The sequence below is a fragment of the Anas platyrhynchos genome, chromosome 8 (genome assembly GCF_047663525.1).
Source record: "Anas platyrhynchos isolate ZD024472 breed Pekin duck chromosome 8, IASCAAS_PekinDuck_T2T, whole genome shotgun sequence".
Lineage (NCBI taxonomy): Eukaryota > Metazoa > Chordata > Aves > Anseriformes > Anatidae > Anas > Anas platyrhynchos.
In genome coordinates, this window is record NC_092594.1 from 9130262 (window position 1) to 9152793 (window position 22532).

Below are 22532 nucleotides of genomic sequence, written 5' to 3' on the forward strand. Positions count from 1 at the left end.
AATGGTAGAAAGGAAGGACTAAACGTGGCTGGGAACAAGGAATGCCTTTTTCTGAGTCATTCTTAACTTGAAAAATTCAACAAATCTAGCTTGAAGTCTGAGAAACCTCTCCTAAGATACAGAAAGTGTATTGTGTATCCACTTCTGTGTAATGTTTTGGGGCATAGTTGCTCTTCATTTTCCCCTCGTTTTTTTTTTTTTTCTTCAGTCTTTTGTGTTCTTGCTGAAAGCTTTCTTTTGTTTTCAGTACTTGTATTGGTGTGATACTTCTGAATTAGTTTATTATTATTATTTTATTTTCTTAAATCTTCACTGTGGATATCTAATTTTTTAGATGGTGGACTTCTCTTGTATTTTCTGGTTTTGCTCTGCTTTTCTGAAGCTGAGTCCGCAGGGTAATATACTTAACGAGAGCGTGTGCCTCATGGAGGTTGTGATCCTGGTTGAGTGTGATGCTGGAAACTGGGGAGACAGCGACCTACTGCTGTCAGCGGCACACTGTACTTCCAGAGAAGTGGAAGTCTGTGGAGAAATGTGCTCTATGGCAGGGTCCTTCTGCCCCTAACCTGCAATGTTTGGGATCAGAGATGTCACTTAGCCTACAAGAGGCTCTTACTCAGGTGCCTCGTGAAGTGCAGCACGGGAAGACCTAAATTAGTTCAGTGCTGTTTGCACAGCTGTTACAGAGAGGTTTCAGCGAAGCCAAAACTCACAGAGAATAATGTTTTTGAAGGCATGTAGCAGCTCCGTGACAGACACGGTGCCACCTTCCTAACTCCAGGCTCTCGCTATGCTGTGGTAGTGAATTCCGGGGTGCAGAAAGGCAGCCTGGAAACAGCCTCCTCTGACAGAGTAGACCACAAAAGCGCCAAAAGGAGTGAATTCGGGTATCTGACAGAGCTTTATACCCGTGTGGCGTGGCCACGACCCGTTTCATAAGGAAAATTCCCGTTCCTGTGCTAACTGCGGCGCTTGGAACACCGCGCGCGGCCTCAGCAACGGCTCGCGAAGCCCTGAGGCGCGGGGTGGCCTCGGCACCGCCTGTCCGGGCTCCGGCAGCGCTGCGGGTGCGAGGCGCCTCCCGCCCCGTGCCGCTGCCCGCCGCCGGCCGCCGGGGTGTGCGGGGCCGGGGAGCGGCGCGGGCAGGGAGCGGCCCCGCTCAGGCGGCCCGACCCGCGGGGCCTTGCGGCGGGCGGGCGGCGGCCCTCAGCTGGGCGCAGGCGCGGAGCGGGCCCGCGGCAGGCCCCGGTGTCGGAGCCGTGCGGGGAGCGCTGCGGCGGGGCCGGCAGAGCTGGGCCGGGCCGGGCTGAGGCAAGGCGGCGGCGGCGGCGCTCGGGGCCGTGAGGCGGCGGCGGGAGCGGAGCGGAGCGGGGGGCGGCCGGGCTGGGGCTGGGGCTGGGGCTGGGGCGGGCCTGACCTTGCCCGCGGGCACGGCCGGGCGCGGGGCTGTGGGGCCGCGGCGGGTTTGCTGTACGGGTGTTTGGTTTTTGTTTGCTTCAGGAGCTCGCTGCAGGAGGGGCCATGGGTCTGTCCGCCTCCTCCCCGGCTGCTGCAGGCCAGCCGCCCGCTGAGCCGGCCAAGCTGCACCAGGCGGCGTCGCCACCTGCGGAGTGCCCCATGCACCAGGAGAGAAAGAGCGGTAATTGCGCTTGGAGCTTTAACGAGTGCCTTACACCGAACAGCGACAAATGTTTCTCTCGATATTTCTTCTACGGCAAAAACTTGAGTTGTTCCCCTCCCTTGCAAGTAGTTTGCAAGTAGCCATTCATAAAAAGAAGCCAGGTGAACATAGAAAGGAGTCAGAGAACCTGCGGGTTGCTCCTGTTTGCCGTGCTGCAGACCCCCAGGACAATGCCCAGGTCACTGGGTGGTTGCTGGGAGCAGGTGGTTGTCGCTGGAGAACATGCATCTGGGAAAGGGCAGGAGGGTGAGATAAGATAAATGTCAGTATAAGGAGAAATCAGCGCTTTGTTGACAAAATGAACACACGGTGCATTAATATTGATGTGGAAATTCTGGCTACAAGCAGCTCAGTGTAGGGTCCAGCATGGAGCAGGATATAAGCATTCAAGGGCTGTGTAAGGAGCTTAGATCTTAACATGGTGTTGGGTTCTAAAATAGGAAAAGTTGGAAACTGTAATAAAGTTCAAAAAAAAAAGTGAACTACCAGCTTAATATTTACATTAGCATTCAATGAACTGTTTCCCGTGTCCTGGCACATCTTGCAGACTTCATTTTGTAGCAGAACACAAACTGTTTTTTTCCTGTCTTTCAGGTTGTCCAATGCACATGAAGACTCCTGAGCATAGGACTGAGAGCACAGATGATGTTCCTGCACATCAAGAAAGAGCCTATGAATACGTAGCATGCCCGGTGAAGTCTGGTGCATCTCAAGGGAATGATGACATAGATCCTAGCAATATGGTAACTTTCACTTAGTTCACATGTTTTCTTCAGTCTTGTTTCTCCTGAAATATTATCCCCAAAATGTAAACGGTGTTGCTGTGAAGATGGAAACTGGTAATTAATGTTTTTTTTTCATTTTTAATTTGCTTTTTCTGACTGTATATCCAAATATTTGTATAAAAACATGTTAGATTTTATTTAACATTCTCTTCTTCAGAGTTATGTTGGTTTGATAAAAGGTGTTTTTCCAGTTTGTAGGTATTTTGTGTCACATATTTCTATCTGTTAATTGGATGCATGGTTTTTATGTTACGTTAGTGGTTTCCAGGTTCTGTGTAACAGTGGTATGCGTAAGTTCTGATGTAGGTCTCTCCGAGATTTCCTCTGATTTACAAAAAAGCACTGCTGATTTGAAGGGTGAAGTTTAGACAAATGGTGTCGTTTAGTCTTCAGTTGACAAAATTGTGGAAAGAGTTTTACAAAAAAAAAAAAAGAGAGGTAACTTCAGTGGACTTACAAAGGCTGAACTTCTTGATTTTTGTAGCAGCTGATTAATTATGCTTAAATTTTTTTCAAACACTAAAATAAACACCCTTTTTCTAGTTCATTGTTCATGTTCATATGATTTTCCTTGTTTTCTAGATGCCTCCTCCTAATCAGCTGCCATCCCCAGGTCAGCCATTTCCATTGTCAACTGTTAGAGAAGAATCTTCCATTCCTAGAGCACATTCTGACAAGAAATGGGTCTATCCTTCAGAGCAAATGTTTTGGAATGCCATGCTAAGAAAAGGGTAAATACACAGAATTACCAGATGAAATCTGCGTGAGCCTATAATGCTGAGATTCATGAAACAGTATCATTAGTTGTTATTCATCAGTAATATTTAAGAGTTTGTGGCAGCATACTCCAAGCAGCAAAAAATTAACTTGAATTTCTAAAAATAACCATTTTTATAAAAAGCTTTAAAATAAAGGGTGAGCGGGTCTCAAAGGCCACAATCTGTTCGGTGATCTGCAAGATGGTAGAGAATGTCAGGCAACTGCCACTAGCTCAGAAATTGTTCTTAAAAGTCATGCATAGGTTTGGAAAAACTTTGTATGACTGCCTGCTTTCAAATGCGTTTGGTTTCAGGCTAATCCTATAAACTGTCAGTAAAGGTTCTATGAATCCAAGAACTTTTATTTTGACTATGTAAAATTGCTAAAAAAAATTGAAAATAAAAATTGACTACTAGAAGTTTTCTGTCTATACAAAACTTAAGTGTAGGCAAGATCTAACTGATCGTTGCATTATTTGTACATTCTGATAACTTTCTGATCAGAAGAGCTGTTGACTTTGACTTTTTCTTAATCTATTGACTATAATTTGTGTATCTCTGTGATGATAACGTTGACAACTATGCGTTTACACAGAAAATGAAGCGGTTCTCAAGATGTTCAGCAGTTAGCGTTCTAGCTCTGTCTTTGCATAAACCCTTAAATCTCTTGGTTCAAAAGCCCATCAGATAAAATGAGGAAAGTGGAGGAATTACTCAGTTGTAAATTGTTTTCAAATTCTTATTTTTAGGTGGAGGTGGAAAGATGATGACATAACAAGTGAAGACATGACCAACATCATTAAGATTCACAATCAAAATAACGAGCAAGCTTGGAAGGAGATTTTGAAGTGGGAAGCTCTTCATGCAGTGTACGTACATATGAAATGAAAAGCGAGTCCTTTGGTTTAGCTCTTGCTTTTGTACTCCTTGGAAGTAGGATGCCTTTCAAGTTTTTGTGAATATATTCTGGTGCTGATACATCTTAAAAATCATGATCTTTTGGGATCCCCCATTTTTATTGCCGGGTAGGAAGGTTATTCAGAAGAGCTTGACTAGAACTAAATAATTATGGTGACAAAACTGATCAGCCTTTCGGTGGTGTGTATATAATGTGGATTTGGAGAAGTAAAGCTTCTTACTGCATATGGTTATTTGGGGACTACTTAATTTCCCTCTTTGTTATGAAAAAGGTGAGGGATGTAAATGTTTTATACTGGTGATTCTTAAACTGCGTCAGTGTCTAGGTCAGTATAGTCCCTGTTCCTAGAAGACGCAGACTAGTTAAACGTGATGTATGTAGAAATTGTTTTCTGAAATTCTATGACCTTCATTGCAGAGTGGTTTGGATTATGTTTTTTTTTGTTCTTTAATCGTTTTCTATTCTCTAGTCCATTAAATTTGTGGATTAGATTTGTGGATAACTACTCTGTTGATGAGTTAGAACGGTGATGTGGAGTATGTCAAAAGTACTTTATCACTAAATGCTGTCAAAAACTGGGGACTTTTCAAACCTTAAAAAATAGCTGGCTTAGATCACTGTAACCAATTTTTTACTGTTGCTATTTCTCCTATTCCGTTTTTCTTTTACTAAAACAAATTATTGTCGTGGTTTAAACACTTAAAATAAGACCTTGTTTTTTAAAGGTAAAAACCATTTTCTCTGTTCTAATTGGGTTTGTAGGGAATGTCCATGTGGACCATCACTGATGCGGTTCGGAGGCAAAGCGAAGGAGTACTCACCAAGAGCCAGAATACGTTCGTGGATGGGGTATGTGGGCATGAAAGTAGGACTTCTGGTGAGGTGGGAGAGTAGGGAGACATGTCTGAAAACATAGTGTAGAAGTAATTTAAAGATATTATGTGAATGAAATTGCAAGTTGTAATTACCAGAAGGTTAATGTAGTAGTGAGGGATCTTATACCAGGATCTGGATAAATAAATTCTCTTAAATACAACTTCCACTCCCTCTCCCAGTTTCATACCATCTACACATTAAACTGTCTGCACTGTCTATTATCTGTCTTCCAGATATGAACTTCCCTTCGACAGACATGATTGGATTGTTGACCGATGTGGAAAAGAAGTGCGATACGTTATTGATTACTATGATGGCGGAGCAGTAGATAAAAACTACCAGTTCACTATCCTGGATGTTCGGCCTGCGTTTGATTCTCTCTCAGCTGTATGGGACAGAATGAAGGTAGCTTGGTGGCGGTGGACATCATAACTACTACGCTGCTCCTGCTGTGTGTAATCAGAAAGGAAACCACTGTCTTCTGAGAATGCGGATAAGTGGACAGTAGGACTTGAAATAGAAGTTGACTCCAACTGTGATTTTCATCATCACCACTGTTCTTTGGGGGGGATGTTATGGGTGTCGGGGGTATGGGGAAATGCCTTGTAAAGCACACCAGTACTCTATGATATATTTTGAATTAAATAATAAAGTTACAGTAGCAAAAAGATGTATCTTAATTTTCTTAAGAGTTGGGATTTTTTTTTTTTGTCACAGATACTGTGTAAGCTTTTTTTAATTTCATGCCTCCAGTGCTGTGCCAAATACATGAGGTTTCTGGTTCTTCTGACTGGAGTTTTGAGTATTACTTGAAAAATAGTGAAAACTGGAAATTTCATGAATGGTTTCACATAGTTACGTTATTTACGTACTCAGATGATAAAGCATAAAAGATTTGGTGTTACAAACTGCATAGTTTAACTATAGAAGACTACATAATGGTTTTTACATGAGCGCTTTGCCTGCTCAAACACAGTTTCTCAGAAATTTTCAGTCAGATCTGGTCTGTTAAAAGAAATACAGTATGAGTATTTTTAAAGGTGTGTTGAAAACGTGGAGAATATACTCATGCTTTAATTTGCAATTTATCTTGAACAGGTGATTTAGAGGCAGGAAAGTAGTGTATCAGTTGGTTTTTCAACAATCTGAAAGGGGATAAGGTTGATCTTTACTGGATATTTATTTGAGTATTTAAAGGGTTTGTTTTATGATGTAAGAAAATTTTAGTGTGCTTAAGTATTTTTGTCTTTATTATGTCAAGACAGAAGCTATATTTAAAGAATGTTTCGTGTATTGCATCTGGATTTTGTATCTTAGTTTCATCAACTATAGAGTAGTGGTTTTTATATATATATAATGCAGAGTCGCACAATGGTGTATGACTGTGTAGTCATGTTTCTGCATGGTGATTATAGTGAGGCATATTACAGATGTATAGATAATTTGGCTAAAAGGATATCTGAAGTGCCAGAAAATAAGAATGATTTGAGTGTTTTCTAAGACTTATGCATGTTAATGCTGTGAAGCTTATATATGATTGATGTTTGTGCTTAATAAGGGAAACTAACATTTTTTTTCAAGTCTTCCAGTGTAATAGCTTTATTCCTCCCTTTCATCATACGCTACTGTTGAGAATGAGACCTCCCTGCAAAACACTTGGAAATAGAAGGAATAACCAAGTATTTTTTTTTTTTTTTTTTTTTTTTTTTTTTTTTTTAGCATTTCAGTAAAGTGGCTCTTCCCATTTAGGAAAACTATTCAGGGAAGCCACCATACTTTGTAGTACCAACAAAGACAAATGGCTCCTTACTTTAGAGGCCACAGTCCTTCAAGGTAGAAATAAATCTTAACCAGAAGTCAAAAATGCTAAAAAACCTTAACCCTCATTCTTACCCATTTCCACTTTTCCACATTCCTTTTCCCTCTTTTTCAGTGAACCATATATATATATAAATCAAAAATAGTTTGGAGAAAAAAAGTAACCTTCAATCTGAGTAGGCAATATATATACTAGATACGAGGAGTGCGTGAGCCTGTATGAAGCATTGTATCTGATAAAAGAGATGTTCCTCTCAGTTCTAACAGCAAAGACTGAGGGCCACAGCTTTTTGATTTTTTTTTGATTATTTGTTGTTTCTATGTATGCATTTGGTAACAATATATGTGGAATTCTGATTCTGTATTTCTCACAAATAAATATGGAAAAGGTACAACAATGGAGGGAGTGCTTTAGAAGCTTCAAACTAATTAGCCTGTACTGTTGATTTCAGAAGCTTGACATTAAGTGTGTTACGAAGACTAATTGCTAAATCTGATAAAACATGTCTTATGCCACTTCATGAGTTTACTATCTTCTGTTATGTTCCCAGTTTCCTGGATTCAAAATTGTTCTGTTTTAATTCATTCTACTGTTCTGGAATTCATTCAACTATTAATAAAATGCAGTTCTTTGTCATTCAAACAAAAAGGAGAATCAAATAAATATACTTTTCTTAATGTTGGTATTTGGTATATATTTCTAGCTTTAAGAATTATTAATATAAGCTCTTGTATGTATTACATAAGAATTCTTATAGTCTGTTACAACAAATCTTTGAATATGTACTGCTCATACACAGAAAAAAAGAAAAAAGGACTAATTCAAGTAATAGCCAACCAAACCAGCAGATTTCAGAATAAGAGCATATGACAATTATTTTCATCCTGAGTCTAGCTAACTTCAGAAGAGAGGAATTCAAGGTGTTTTTTTTTTTATTATTTTTTTATTTAGTAATCATTGGAATATAAATTAAATACTTTCTACAAGACTTTTCTAAGACTTAATGAAATAAACATGCAATTTTTCCTTTTTAGGTTTGGGTTACCTTCTACATGATGTTGGCAATTCACTATTTCTAAGATAGGTGTCAGTGTGATTAGAATTCAAATATAAAACTTAGAAAACAGTGATTTAAATTGTAAGTTTTACCCTTTGGGGGATGGTTTCACTGTAAAACTATTATCTAGGGTTGCTAAAAGGTAATGTGTGTGTGTGTGCAAGTAAAAATATATCTATATCCCTCCTATATAAGTATAGAAAGGTATGTAGCACTGAAAAGAAAAAAATATATGAAAAATGATGAAAAAAAGTGAAGTATCCTGATCAGGCCCTCTCATGGCATTTTTGAGCACTGTCAAGCTCCCAATCACAGTTAGGCTGAAAGAGAAGTTCAGAACCTGACTACTTTTAAACAAACTTAGTAGGCAACTTCAGCATGCATTTTTACTCTCAGTGAAGGAAAACACATTCCATTTATTACACTGTCTTAACTTTGTTCAAGGTAAATTGCAGGCAAAGATCTATATGCAGTGAGTCAAGTAGGCATTGATTCTTTTGGCATTGTTAGTAAGAATCTATGGTCATACTAGATACGTCAGTTTGTAAAAAGCATCCTTTCCTATTTGTGTTAGATGATGAATCACTTTTATGTGCATCTTCAAGAAAAAAATGGCTTGTCAAGCTCCTAGAGAAAGAATCTGAAATTCTTTCATGAATGTGACAGATGCTTCTATTTAGTCTTAATACTTGTATGTCAAACTGTGCAGAAACTTGTGGGTAGTACTAGTCCTGACTCCAAATCTAGTTGTGTGGCCTTGAACACATACACGTATGAAAGGATATGTTATTTACCCTCCTGAACAGTCCCACTCATTCTGTTGAGGGCTACTCACAAGACATGACTGCATCTTTGCAGCATACATGCATATTTATGACTGGACTCTGAATTAATTCAATTTTCAAAGGATAATATCTAAGTATTGGAAGCATTGGTACTGTTTTTAGGCCTCATTGAAAAAAATAAAATAATACACTGTTTCCTCTGTTGACATTGCAGTTTGGACCATAAGCTGTCTTAGAAAATAGAAACCATCACATTTCTTTTCAGTGTTGTTAGTAAAAAGAAAATCAAGGACTAAGTCATGATTTTTGTTTTCCAATATTTTGCCAATTCTGTGGTAACTACAACAAATTTTAGCAGTTTTTCTAACATGCTGCTGCTCTTGCCTTCAGCTTCTGAAGACCACAACCTCATAAACCTTCTGTCTATAGAGATAGCTAAAGCTTTAATTGATCATTAGTAGACTTTCAAAATGAGTTTCTATCTGCCAAAAGATTAAGTGTCTTAGGGAATTGACTTGAAGCGGTGTGATTAATAGAGGATAAATGCAAGGGCCTTCAAAAACACTGCTAGACCACAAATCCTTGAAAAATTTCCTTCTAAAATATTAAATGGAAAAGCAATATATATATTGCTGTCTCTCAAATTGGAGAAGCCTTTTTAAAGATATCAATGAGAATTTATTAACTCTAATTTTCAAAAAGTAAAGAGCAAAATGTCATGAAAATATTGAATTTTACTTCAGAAGAAATGATTCATTTTTTGGCAGTTTTATTTGCAAAGTAAATTTTAAGTTAAATGAATTTATTTCAACAACAACAACAACAAAACACAAAACAAAACAAAGAAACCTGCTTTGGGCCAAAAAACAAACAAACAAAAACTTTTCTACTCATCATAATTGAGAATACTGAGGAACAACAACACTTCATGTTTATCACAACTAGAGGGGTGGCTTCTCCTTCTGCCTTCTTTCAACTTTCACCTTTTAGGTCATTTTGAGTGATTTTTGCAAGTTTTTATGTTGCTTTCTATTGGCAATTTTTGTACAAGCCACTTTTGGGAAAACTGACACCACTGAGCTAACACTTACTGATGTTACTAGAGAAATAATGGCTTAGTTTCTTAGGTACCTGAAATATCAGTGCTATTTAACTTAGTTAAGAACAGATTTAGATGGTAAAAGTGACATTGTCTGCATTAGAACTGTTAACATCAGTGTAGCAGAGGATAGTAGCTGCAGCTGTCCTACAGCAATACTGAAAGATGGATGTGATTTGTATTGCACTTAGAGATGAATTAATACATACAGAAATTGTGAAGGAGAAATTCGATGATCCCTTAAAAAGTTTGCGAATTAAATTTTGTGGCTAAATGATTTTCCCTAATCAAAATGTTCACATCACCTGATGTCTCTGAGATAGGTATTAAGTGGTGTTTAAATTGAAATAGTATTTTCATTACACTCTGTAATAAACATTTTCATTTAGGTATCATTGTTGTAGTGCTTTTTTGTTACGATGCTTACTTTCAAACTGTTAAATAGAATCTTCCAAACTGCTAATTTCTGAGCATAAATTGTAAATGATATATTAGTAGGCTGGGTGAATTAAGGTAATTTGTGATTTATCTTTTTATCCAAACGTTCTTACCTTTGGATAAAAGGTTTGGATTATAGCATATGTTAAGCATATATTATTTGACTCTGTCCTGATAACCCCACCACAAACCGTTATCATAGAGCAATCAAAAGGTGATGTTAGTCACTTGAGCATTATTCTTGAATTCTTGAAGTTTCATTTGATAGGGCTCTAGAAGGCTGTCATATAAAAGAGGAAACTCTCCAAATTAGTTATGTTTCTAATTTAGAAAAATGCCTATGTATGTGTGTACCTGTGGAGGCAGGTTAGCCCTGAGCTTATTCATTAGATGTTCTCACCTGTGTAAGCATATTCAGGTAAAATCTTTGCAAGTTCCTGGACCCAGCACCAAATCCTGGAGGTACATCAGCTTCCAAAGTATCTGTGTCTTGGAAGCAGCAGCATCTATTCCAGGTGAAACTACTGGCTGTTCTGTAAAGAATCAGCACAAAACTTAGGGGTAAGCAGGCAAATTTGACCTTAATGGATGGATTTTTAATGAGCTTTGCAGAAACGCTGTCCCCCAGCTCTCCCTTTCCCAGCAGTATCATCAGCTTAGCCATCACACTCATGCCGTGGTTATGGGCTCCTCAATACTGTTTGCTCTCTGACCCTTGAATGGGCAACTGAAGTGATTTTAGACTCTTTTTAGTGGTCCTTTAATGCCTTCTATAGTACATACTTTTAGGACCGCATATAGTTGTGGTAGCTGGGACAGGAGGTTGGCTGGCATGGAAATGATGGCAAAAGTATATATAGATGGATGGTCCAAATCAATATTTTTTTTCAAATGTCTGTCTACTCTGTTATTCACCACTCAGTTTAGGGGAGAACAGGTCTAAATGCACACTTTTATATCTAATCACTTCTGACTGTCGATGCAACGTGTGATTGATTGAGGGGTCATAATTATTGTAATCGGAAAGGAAAAGATACCACTTCTGCAAATAACACTGGGGAGAATAATCTTATTGATCTATGAAAGGTTGCATTCTGTTTGCTTTGTCAGACAAAGTGGAAAATACTGGTATCAGCGGTATTTATGTCAGGATGCTGGAGGTATTTTAATATAGGTTAACTCTAAAAAGTGAGATTTTTTTGAACTTTATTTGCCATGTGTTGATGGGAAAGCAGCCATTTAGAGACATGAATATAGCTGATGTTTTTCTATCAAACACTACAATGTTTCAATGTTTGAAGAAAAAAAAAAAGTGAGAAAATAGATCTTGACTTCCAATTTAATAATAATGGAATATGAAGGCCAGATTGTAACTGTAGAAGTTCATTTCAAATTTAAATATTTAGCATTTTCACTAGTCTGCGAATACAAGAAAATTTATTACATTAAGATGGAATTTAGATCTTTGACATGAAGCTGATATTTTCATAGTGTGAAAAATATCAAGCTGACATTATACTGTCTCATTTGATGACTTCCAAATGTCAGAGTGCAGTAACTTATTCATAGGGACCTCAATGTCTTGTGATAGTGTCAATTTAAAAGACATTTACACTGACTTTTTTTTATTTAAACATGTAAAATGGAATATGCAAAGTGAATGAGGAGAAGGGGGAAAGACCAGGGGCAAGAAAGTTCTCAATAATAGAATAAGGCACTTTTAAGGCTAATTTCCACGAAGCCTTCTGACAGCTGCATGGACTGCTGCCTCACAGGACTTCTGACAGCTCCGGTCTTATTCCTGTTCGCATTATTTCACTTGTTCCCAGCTCAGCACTCCGGTATTTCTTGGTATTTCAACAGAACATATGGCATTAAAAATAGAATGATATACTTTCCTGAAAAAATAAGCCCCTCCTCATCCCTTGATTTTGAAAGTTATTTGTAATAAATAAACTTCAGTGATGTATGCCCACTGCTGTCTAGTCTTTCAGCCTCCTGTTGCTTTTCCAGTTGGTGAGTCTTACAATATGGAAAACATTGAATAATACCTCTTTGAGGGGATTAACCTGTGCATTATAACGTGGCCTGTAGAAGACCTCAGTCAAGAGACCACTGGAAGGACCATAAAGCCACCATAGTTGACTCCAAGAAGCACAAATTTAACATTCTCTGAATACAGACAGAGCTGATGTGCTCATATTTGTACATGCACCTGTGCATGTCAGTATCCATCAGTTTGGTTTGCGCAGCTACGTGTGGCTGTAGCAGGGTTCTGAGGGTGTTAATTGTATCACAACTGTGTGCTGCGTTGAAGAAAGGTGGCTGTGGAGGCCAGCTCCATGCTGCTGCATGGCCTCAGCAGAAGGGTCGGGCCGCTGCTCTGCAGCACAGGTTGCGCCTTGACCATCGCCTCTGTTACAGGCACCGTGTGTTCACGCAGCACGGCTCCATTTAACGCATCCAGCACGGGCCAGGAATCGTCATGCCCATTTCTACACCTAGGCACAGTGCTTTTAACAAAACACCGCCAAGAATCGCGCTGGGGCGTTTCACGCTCCGCGCAGGTCCCGTTTTACACCGCGCTGGGCTGCGCTTGCCCCCAGCTGCAGCCCGTCCTCGCTACCCCGAGGCAGCCCCGGTCGGCCATTTTGTGGCGGCGCTGCCCGCCGGGCGCCCCTTCCTCCTTCCCCTCGGCCCCCGCTCGCCCCGGAGCCGAGGGCACCGGCCCGGCCCCGCTCCCACAGCCCAGCGGGGCAACCGCGGGCCGGGCCGGGCCGCGGCGCTGCCCCCTGCCGGCGGCGGGGCCGGCTCCCTGCGGGCGGGCGCGGCCATGTCGGGGCAGGCGCTGGAGGAGCTCTCGGCGCTCGCCGCCATCTACTGCGAGCCGGACGCCTGCGAGGTGCTGGCGGTCTCAGGTGACGGCGGCGGCGCCGGCTGCGGGCCCGCTCGGGGCGCTTCCCCCGGCCCGGCCCCGGGAGGAGGCGCTGCGGGGCCGCTGCCCACCCCCTGCCCACCCCCGGCGTGCTGCAGGGCGATGCCCGGCGCTCTGGGTGCGGGCTGTGCAGGGGCGCTGCGGGGGTGCCCTAGGTGGGAAGGGCAGAGCGGCGCCCTGTTTGCTGCCGCCCGCTCCTGGCTGCGGGGCGGGGCGGTGGGAGCGCAGCGGCTGCAGGATCCGTGGCTCCGCGTTGTCTGCGCCAGGCTTGGCTTGGCGGCCATTGCTCAGAGCACGGATTTTAGAGGTGAATTGTGGCAGTCTGTGCTGCTGCAGGGCCGGGGTGTCCCGTCAGGACAGCTCAGTAGGGCCGATGTGCTCCCACAGTTACTGCCGGGGTCAGGCAGGCTGTGCCGGGCAGGTTTTGCTCAGTTCCTACCAGAGATGTGACACCTCTCCCGTGCACTTGTGGTGATTCTGTATAATATGCAGCTTCCCTGGTGTCACGGGTGCTGCTGTAGCATGCTGCCCAGCTCCACAACCCGGCCGGGGCTCCCTGCTGGGTGCACTGCAAAGAGGTTACCAGGGGAAGGCTGGTAAAACCGGACTGAATGTCCTGCCTTGGCATCTTGTCTGCATATGGACTCAGCCCAAAGTACTGAGATTGACAAGGACACACTTTTTGTTTCTTCTTCTGTGAGAATGGCAGAGCACTGGCAGGGGTTGTGGCATTTCCCTCTTGGAGCTCTGCCTGTGGCCCCTGGCCCTGCCTGAGCACTTGGGCAAGGTGACCTCCAGAGGGTCCTGCCGCCTCGGCCCGTCTGTAAACACTGCTTTGGGGTGAGATTGCGGGTGGCTCTCTTTAAGTGATTCACCTGAAATGGTTACTAAGAAATTCATTGAATAAACCCCAAACTTCCCTTTTAAAATAGTTGTAGAAATAGATTCTCAGAAAACAACAGGTAGCTGTTTGAAAAGAGAACATGTAGACAGCCTCAGAGGGCTGAAGACATCAGTGTCTGCATGGAGAACAATTAACTGGGGTAATCTAAAAGTAGAATTGTTTTGTGTCTAGATCTGCGTGACACACCTCTCGCTCTAGCGTAGGCAGGTAGTTCTGATATTTTTTCAAGTGGTATTTAAAATATGATTGATGAAATGTTTCAATTGAGTTTTATTTTCTTAAAAGTCATAAAGTTCAGCAATGTTTTTTTTCAGGCATCATTTGAAAATACAGTATCTAGGCTTAACAGATGTTCATTTAAAAAAAAAAAAAGTAATCATATCTAAGCATTGCATATGCATGTCTGTTTCTCCGAGTCTGTTAGAAAAATATATGAACATCTTTCTCTGTGCTTCATATACAGCAAAATGTTTTTGCGTTAAGTTACCAGGACATAAAAGGCTTAGAAGCCTTCCTGGGACATGAAGTGATGTGCTATGAGTGCACAATGGGAACAGGTTGTATTTATATCGGCCACATTCTCATGATGTTTTAGAATCATGTATATCTGGCTTATTCCATTGTTTTCTGCTGGAATTGAGAGTATCATTTACAGTATTGATTGTTGGTAATTTTCTTACTTTGGGAATTTACTTCTCTTTTAATTTGCTACAAAATCCCTAAGTTAGTATAAAATAAAGTTTTGCTATATTCACTAGCTTGTTTGCTTTGTCTCTTCAAACTGTGTAAATTGTCATTGACAAACAGTGCACAGAGGTAACTTCCAGTAAGACTGTTATGTTCTGCTAACCCTAATATATAAAGAATAATTTGCATGTAGATCCACAGGATCAAAAAGGAGGCCACTGGGGATTTATGGTTTTGAGGAATGTAAGAAAATGCTTTTGCAGATCTCTGGGTATGCTAAAAACTTCAGCTTCCCAGAATTTAATGGTGAACTATTCAGAATGTAAAATATGTTTTTATCCAAACCAATGTGTTGATGAATTTAAGTAAACTAATTACGGCATATCTTTCTTACCTTACGTATCTATTTAGAAAGATTAGTGTTACAGATAGAAATTCATAATTTATTTGTTAATCCGTTCTCTTCTGGTTTGCTCACCCAGTTTGCTATAAAAATATATTTATATATTCTAAGCTTGTACTTTAATAGGTGCCATTTTCTGAATTTAAAAATAGACCGCATGTGTTGCATAAAATGCCTTTGGGCAGGAGAGGAGGGGGATATCTGTCTGGTTGACATGGAACATAAGAAAAAATCTGAAGTATGCTAGAGCTAAATATACTGATAAGCGTGCCGCTATGGGGGAAAATAGGTTAAAATGTATTGAGTTTAGTCTTATTAGCACATTAAATGCCAACAGAATGGTCATACCCAACCCTTTATTTCAGGAATAATCACCATTTTGTTGTGAAGGCAACTCAGACCTTGTAGCATGTGCAAACAAAGGAAATATTTCTTTAGAGCCTAGCTACGAAGGACTGCGAGCACTCGCTCTTTGTTCTGCCAGCAGTCTGCAGTGCTGGCGCAGAACATGGATGCTGCGATGCTGAAATAAACTTTACACACTGTAGCCCCACGAACTTTTTGAACCAGTTCTCCTTTTTAAAAGGAAGTCTGCAGCAGATGTAAATGAGCGTGGCTGGGATTTTCGCGACGGCTCAGAGAGATACACCTTGGGATGTGAGGCTGTGTGGCTGCCTTCGGATTAGTTCATCATCACCGGGAAAGGTGTGAGATTGTTGCAGGCTTACAAATGCGATCAGGGCGGCAGGAGGCCCTTGCCGAAGGGGCAGGTTGGCCTGTCTGGCTATCCCTCAGTTAATTTGAGCTGGTGAGACCTGTTGTGACAAGTCAGTGAAAAAATCCTAGCAGGATTGTCAGAAAGGTAACTTGGTTTTCTGTCACTATAATTAAGCTGGCACTGGTGTATTGTTCTTCAGCTCGTCTATGGGCTGTGCATTTCAAAATTTGTTGGCAACCTAGTTTAAAACAAGGCGTCTCTTGGGCAGGAACCTGAGGATGTCGGTGGTGTTCAGCCAAACACCGCTTGCTGTCAGCCAGCAGCGTGCGGCTGGACGGAGCGCTCTGCTCTGTCAGGCATGGCGCTCGGCCTGGGGACTGCCCTGGCTGCTGGGCTGCACGGCAGGCTCCTCTTCTTGGGTGTGTGCTTAGGTGTACTGAGCCTAGGAGAACGGCAGAGCAGCTATAATTGCTGGTGCCCAGCAAGGAGCGTTTGCCAGGGCTGTTTCAGCTGAAGGTGGAGGCTGGAGCGGGAAGGCTCGAGGTCCTGGCCTCGCTGCTGCCCGTCAGCAAGGGCTGTGAGCGGTGCCCGCTGCCAGGCCGGAGCCCCAGAGACTTGAATCTCTTCTAGGGCTGGTGTGCTTCTCTGGAATAAACTTGCCTTAAAAGCAGCCTGGAATCTTTAGCAGGGTCTTGGAAGGCTGGAGAGCAGCTTCTGCTGGCAAGGAATGAGGCTTTGACCCTTAGTGCCTGGAGGTATGGGCACGGGTGGGCGTAATCTCATTTAATTCGCTGGATTTGCATCTTCTACTTTCAGCACCAGATCTGACTCCACTTACGTAGTGAGGGTCTGTAGTTGTTTGAGGCTTCACTATTGTAATACTAGAGTTTACTTTTTGTTTTTGATGGGTTTGCTTATTTTGTGATGGATCTGACCTACAGTGTTCTTCATGTGAACCAAGAAGGAATTTTGGAGACAAACCCTTGGCTAAGCAATCTAAAATACTTCTGTCTGTCCAAGTCACTTTTAGTTTCTTTCTTTTATTTAATATGGTTTAAATATAAAATCACAGAGAGTACTGAGGTTGGCTAGCAGTGTCAGCAACGCTAATCAAACATAATTCGACTGACTGTCGTGCAAAGGAAGATAAGGTAGGGGGAGAGGGAGGCAAGTCACTTCAAAAGAGCTCCTCGGAAACTCAGCTCTGCTCTAATCTGCCTTTCAAATCTGGCTTCTCCTGCCCTCATAGAATGAATCAACTTGACATTAGCTTTTTTTTTTTAATAAGAAATGGGGTGGAGTGTTTGGGATGCATCAAAAGGGTGAAGCAAGAACATCTGAGGAAGTTCACCATTTTTCTGATACCCCCCCCCTTTTTTTTTCTTTGTTGTAGAAGAGGTTAGGTCTTTGTCCCCTCTTTTCACATTATGAACTTTTGTATTGTTTTTCTGTGAAACATGTTTTAGTCAAGAAGGACTTTATTGCAGGAATTACTGTGCAGAACTTTCATATTGTGTCTTGGAGTATGTGATTTGTCAGGAGAGCGTGGTCTTTTGTCCTTCATGCTACATGCCGTATATACACTTTTTACACTGAAAATGATTGCATTCTGAAATACACCAAGAACATATTTTCAGTATGTATCTGTATATATATACACATTTTATATATGAATATGCATATACGTGTATGTGGATGTTTCTAGTATTTCATAGAATCATAGAATATCCCAAGTTGGAAGGGACCCATAATTTAAGGTCATTTAAGGACCCATATTTAAGATCAAATGTACAATAGCAAAGTTTTAATTTTCTCAATCCAAATGTTGTAGATGCAGAGAAGTTGACAGAAAAGAAATAGAGTTTCTCTGAAAGTTGTAAGGGACAAAGAATCTATGACTTTTTTCTTTCTATGTCTGTTTTCAGTGTTGAACTGCTTTTGAGTGGTCATGTCTTCAAAAATACTCAGTATAAGTCTGTTTGCCGTGTGCTGGTGTTGGTGGTAAAAGCCCTACAGATTTTTCTGGGAGCAAAGTTAGGGCACTGCTGAGTCCCTCTATTTTCAGTTGTCCTTGCTACTGCTATTGACCTGCAGAAGCTGACTTAAGTGTTTCTAGGACGATTCTTTATTACTGGCTTGTCTAGACTTTAAAAGAGCCAAGAGGTGTGAATGCTTTATAGAATGTGTTAAATAACTTTCCCTCTAATATGATATGGAAGTGTTTCATTTCAGGATTCCCTGCAAGTACAGCTTGAGGCATTGTTTGCAACCCATCCCCTGTTGTGTCCCCCCCCCCCCCCCCGAAAACACAATTTTTAATATAGAATGGCAGTCATTGGAGTTGAACTGATAAAGAAAATAGCTGAAAAACGTATATTATTAAGTTCAATTTTAAGCAAACTACTAATATTTATTTTTTATATTTTCCAGAAACGCATGGAATCACATTTAGAATTCAAATCAACGTGAAAGAACTACTGGATACAGATATACTTTTAAAGCTGCTATTTCATTTGCCAGTTAATTATCCATCAACTCTACCAGAAATTTCTGTTAACTCAGACCAGCTTACAAGGGCCCAGTGTACAGATGTGAAAGATAAATTACTTGAAGAAGCAAAGAAACATCTTTCTGAACCCATGGTACATGAGCTGGTTCTTTGGATACAGGAGAATCTTAAATATGTCATTAAGCAACCAGCAACAGTTTACAATGAAAAAACTACTTTGTCAAAAGCAGAAAGTACAGAGGACGCTATCTGGATGCTCCTTTTGCATTTAGATCACATGAGAGCAAAGGCAAAATACGTCAAAACTGTGGAAAAATGGGCTTCAGATCTAAGGCTGACTGGAAGACTGATGTTCATGGGCAAGATAATATTGATTCTTCTTCAGGGTGACAGGAGCAACATTAAGGTGCAGGAACAATGAATGTTGACTAGTTCTATCGATTTAGTACTGAAACCTGTGTCTGAATATTTTGTGTGTGTTTTTCTAAGATTAACAATTTTGGAAGCAGATTGATCATTAGGAGAGTAGGAAGGCCCTACAACTTTATTCTGTATATAAGAAACAGAAGTTACGTGAGAAAGAAACCAGCAAAGCATGTGGCTTGTATTCCTTTGCTTCCCACTGGAATTATACTCCTCTATTCCCTGTGTTTCCTGAGTGTAACATGCCCAGATTCATTCTCCTCTATTTCTGAAGCACTCCAGAAAATATTCCAGAAAACAGAAAAGTTGTAATGAGAAATTAATAGACTATTTGTAGCTCATTCCTAACTGTCTCCTTCCGTGATATTTAAGCCACCAGGTGTTCCTACTGCACATTTGAACTTGTCTGTCCTTTTCTTGCTGCATCAGGCAGGCCTTTGTGGTGATACAGGAGTAGAATGTTCTTATTTTTCAGACTCAAGTTCTCTGGGTCAGTTAAGAATGTGCTCAACTTCAAGCTGATGAATTGAAACAGGCATACACTTTCTGGAGTTGGCGCTTTCAAAATTTGATTTCTGTGTTCTGAAGAAAGATCTTTGTTTCATATAGATTTTTGAATTTTACTAAACTTCAAAGGTACTAGGTGACATTTAATATTTTGTTCTTTTTGTCACTTAGGAGTACTTGATTCTTCAGAAAACTTCTAAGGTAGATGTGGACTCAAGCGGAAAGAAATGCAAAGAGAAAATGATTAGTGTACTGTGTGAGACAAAAGTACAACCACAGCATAAAAGGTATAATTTAATACTGTTGTGGACAGAAAAATAACCGAATCAATAATTACATTCTGACAAATCAAGGCATATTCATGAATTTCTCTTGTACAATGTAGGTTTCAGATGTTTGAAGTCAAAGAATATTCAACGCTGGATGAGCTACAAAAGGAATTTGAAGCTGCAGGACTTGCGACTCTCTTCTCTGAGTTTGTGCCTCCTCTCTTAAAGTAAAAATAAAACACTGGAGTCTGACCAAAGCAGCAGTCGATTGCAGATGCTGCTGTAAGATACAAAGACTATTTCGACAAACAAGATTTTCTGGAGAAAAAGAAAGTCTGAAGTATGTATCCTTTTGCAGTAAGGAGAAAGCAACTCATACATTATGAATTGATGATCTTTTGACTTCTATGCATTATAACTTTTTCAAAGGAATGTGGAGTTAATTGTGATATTTGCATGGCAAACATGAAAGACAAGGAGGAAGTCATGTTAAAATAAGTCTTTCAATTAAACTGTTTTTCAGTCCCTGTTTTCAGTGTTGTTATTTTTTTTTTCTTTTTTTTTTTAATCTTTTGTGATAGTGGTCTTTCATAATGGCCTGATAGAAAGTATGACTAATTTCACTGTGAAAGCTTATATTTTTTTTAAAAGCATAGCAAAATAGATTTGAAGACGAGAGGACAGCATATACTTAATAACCATCAGGTGTTCATCTGCGAACTTTTCCTTCTCTATGTACTTGAATCTATAAATATTGGAGTGTTGATTTCAAGAAACAGTTCATGTGATTTTGGGATCTAAACAAAAACTGGAAGTGTCTTTCTGAATGTTACTCTAAAATGTATAAAGCAACTCAAGTGGAGAACTTAAATTGATTAAAATTATGTATATCATCTGAGGTAAAGCCAATTGTATTTTCTTTCATAGTTTACAGATTTCTTTTTGCACTTTGGTTTTACTGACTGCTTATTTAGATATCTTGACTCAATTAAACTGTTAGAGCAGTATATATAGAGACTTCAGCCTTCTATCTCAAGACTTACATTAAGTCTTCTGTCATTTAAAAGCTGGTAGAATATAAGTCCCTGTTGAATCTTACCCACCTGTAGCATTTTTTTTTGAGGTCAGTAGCCTCGGCCAGCTTATAAATTTTTTTGTCACTAGTCTATATTTTACTTCAGTGCAGTGTTAAAAATTACATACAGCATTTTTACAAATCATTTTGTGCATGTTCTGTTTGCTTAGGGAGAATTGACTGCTGATTTGTTATAATTATTAGTGTCCTCTGGTTTCTGTTTTACCTTATGCCGTCCTCTAGCAAGGCTAAATAGATTGTCCAGGAGTAAAAAGTTTGAAGTCATGAGTTTTTCAATAACTAGCAATGGCATTTAATTGGTTTTAGCATATAGCTATACATGTGTTTTACTGCTTTCAAAAACTCACTCCCAGCAGCCAAATGCCCCACATGTTCTGTGTTTACAGAACAGATCTGATCAATTCAGTGTAAATTATGTTCTCTCCATTGTACTAGGGGAAGACCAGTCCTATTTGGTTAGTTCCCAAAGCGTGGTGTGTTATGTACATAATGTAAGATGTTTTTACTTCCAGTTTCATACTCAGGCCAAGAGATCATGCCTCTTTCTTTGTGTATACTAGCAAACCAACTAAAGAAAACAAATAAGATTTTTTGTTTTTTATTCTTTGAGATATCACATACATAAAGGGGTGTGGCTAGACTGTTTGAAAAGATAAGTTTTTAGAGCTGGATAATTTTCCCAATATGGAGTGTGTCAAACATGTATGTTGCATGTTTATGCACCGAGGCTTATTTAATGAGACAGTAGCAAAATCTCTTCTTAATGAGCCTTTCATGTGTAGTACATACAACATTTCAGGCACAGCAGAAAACAGTGTGGGTTAAAGAGGTTTTGCAAATCTGTTCTGTATTATTTTGAAATAGTTCCCTGAGAGAAAGGAAGCACAACTTGTATCACTTTAAGAGTATGTGGAAATGAGTTTTTACATTTATAAAGCTGAATAAAACACAAGTATCTTTAAAATATTGAAATAACAAAGATTTTAAATTACAGTTCCCGGAATTCTGTTACTCTGAGTTAAAAGATCTGTCTTGAAAAATTGTGTGCTAGTGGAGTAGAAGGCCATGATAAGATGCAGAGGCTCTCTCCTTACACTATGTGATACATCTGGCAAGGATCAAAACAACAAAAGGCTTAAGCATATACATCAGAAGAAAAAGTAGTTGGTACCTCTCTGCATATCTATATGTTTTAAGCTTTTGCCAGACGGATTATATGTCCTCAGCCAGATCTTTAAAATCCTCTGGTGTTCTGGAAAGAGAACTGCAAGGTACTTTGGCACAACCTGTATCAACATCTTGGCTGTGTAAGTCTAGCTGGGGCTTTATCCAACTTGCATTTAAATCAGTTGAATATTTTTTCTGTTAATTTTGGGAATTGGATGGAATAGTGATCCTAGTCATGTGATCTCAAGTTGCCTTTGACTGCAAAAGTAACTGAGGCATGCAGTTGTGTAGTCCCAAGGTCTGCAGAGTCAGATAATTAATTATTTAATTAAAGACCTTTGTGTGGAGTCTGACTCTGTGCTTATTGGCGGGGCGCACTGGGCACGAACCTACAGATAAATTTCAGCCATCTTTCTTGCAAGTTTAGGCTCACTCTCCAACTTTTTCCTCATTATTGTGAACGCTCCTATAATTAGCTGCCTTAGAAAAGCTGTTTGCAGGGTAAGTGGCTGCCAGTCACACTTGGTTATAAGCTCATATATTTATTTTCTTGAATGTTGTTACCTGATACCTTCTTGGTTAACTCTTTGGACAGAGTTATTCTGTCCAAGAGTTAACCATTCTGCAACAGCCAATTTGAAACAAAACAAAAATACAAGTGACAAATGGGTAAGTTGTAGCTCTCTTCTGATCTATG

At 40.2% G+C, this 22532-nt stretch overlaps 2 protein-coding genes across 3 annotated transcripts; both read left to right on the forward strand.

Moving 5' to 3' along the window:
* Positions 1-1112: 1112 nt before the first annotated feature.
* Positions 1113-7515, forward strand: HCCS (holocytochrome c synthase). Its single transcript, XM_027462351.3, has 7 exons — positions 1113-1311; positions 1501-1639; positions 2276-2424; positions 3049-3197; positions 3974-4093; positions 4906-4992; positions 5253-7515. The coding sequence occupies exons 2-7, from the start codon at positions 1522-1524 to the stop codon at positions 5449-5451; spliced, it is 822 nt and encodes a 273-aa protein (XP_027318152.1). The 5' UTR covers positions 1113-1311; positions 1501-1521; the 3' UTR covers positions 5452-7515.
* Positions 7516-12901: 5386 nt separating this feature from the next.
* RWDD3 (RWD domain containing 3) lies at positions 12902-20467 on the forward strand. Of its 2 annotated transcripts, none has more exons than XM_027463087.3 (4): positions 12902-13135; positions 18295-18779; positions 19475-19590; positions 19689-20467. In XM_027463087.3, exons 1-4 carry the CDS (start codon positions 13051-13053, stop codon positions 19801-19803), a joined length of 801 nt encoding a protein of 266 aa, XP_027318888.2. In that variant the 5' UTR covers positions 12902-13050; the 3' UTR covers positions 19804-20467. The 2 variants fall into 2 exon arrangements, with proteins under 2 accessions (XP_027318888.2, XP_071897821.1); XM_072041720.1 differs by lacking the exon at positions 12902-13135 and adding an exon at positions 13174-13459.
* The last annotated feature ends 2065 nt before the right edge of the window (positions 20468-22532 follow it).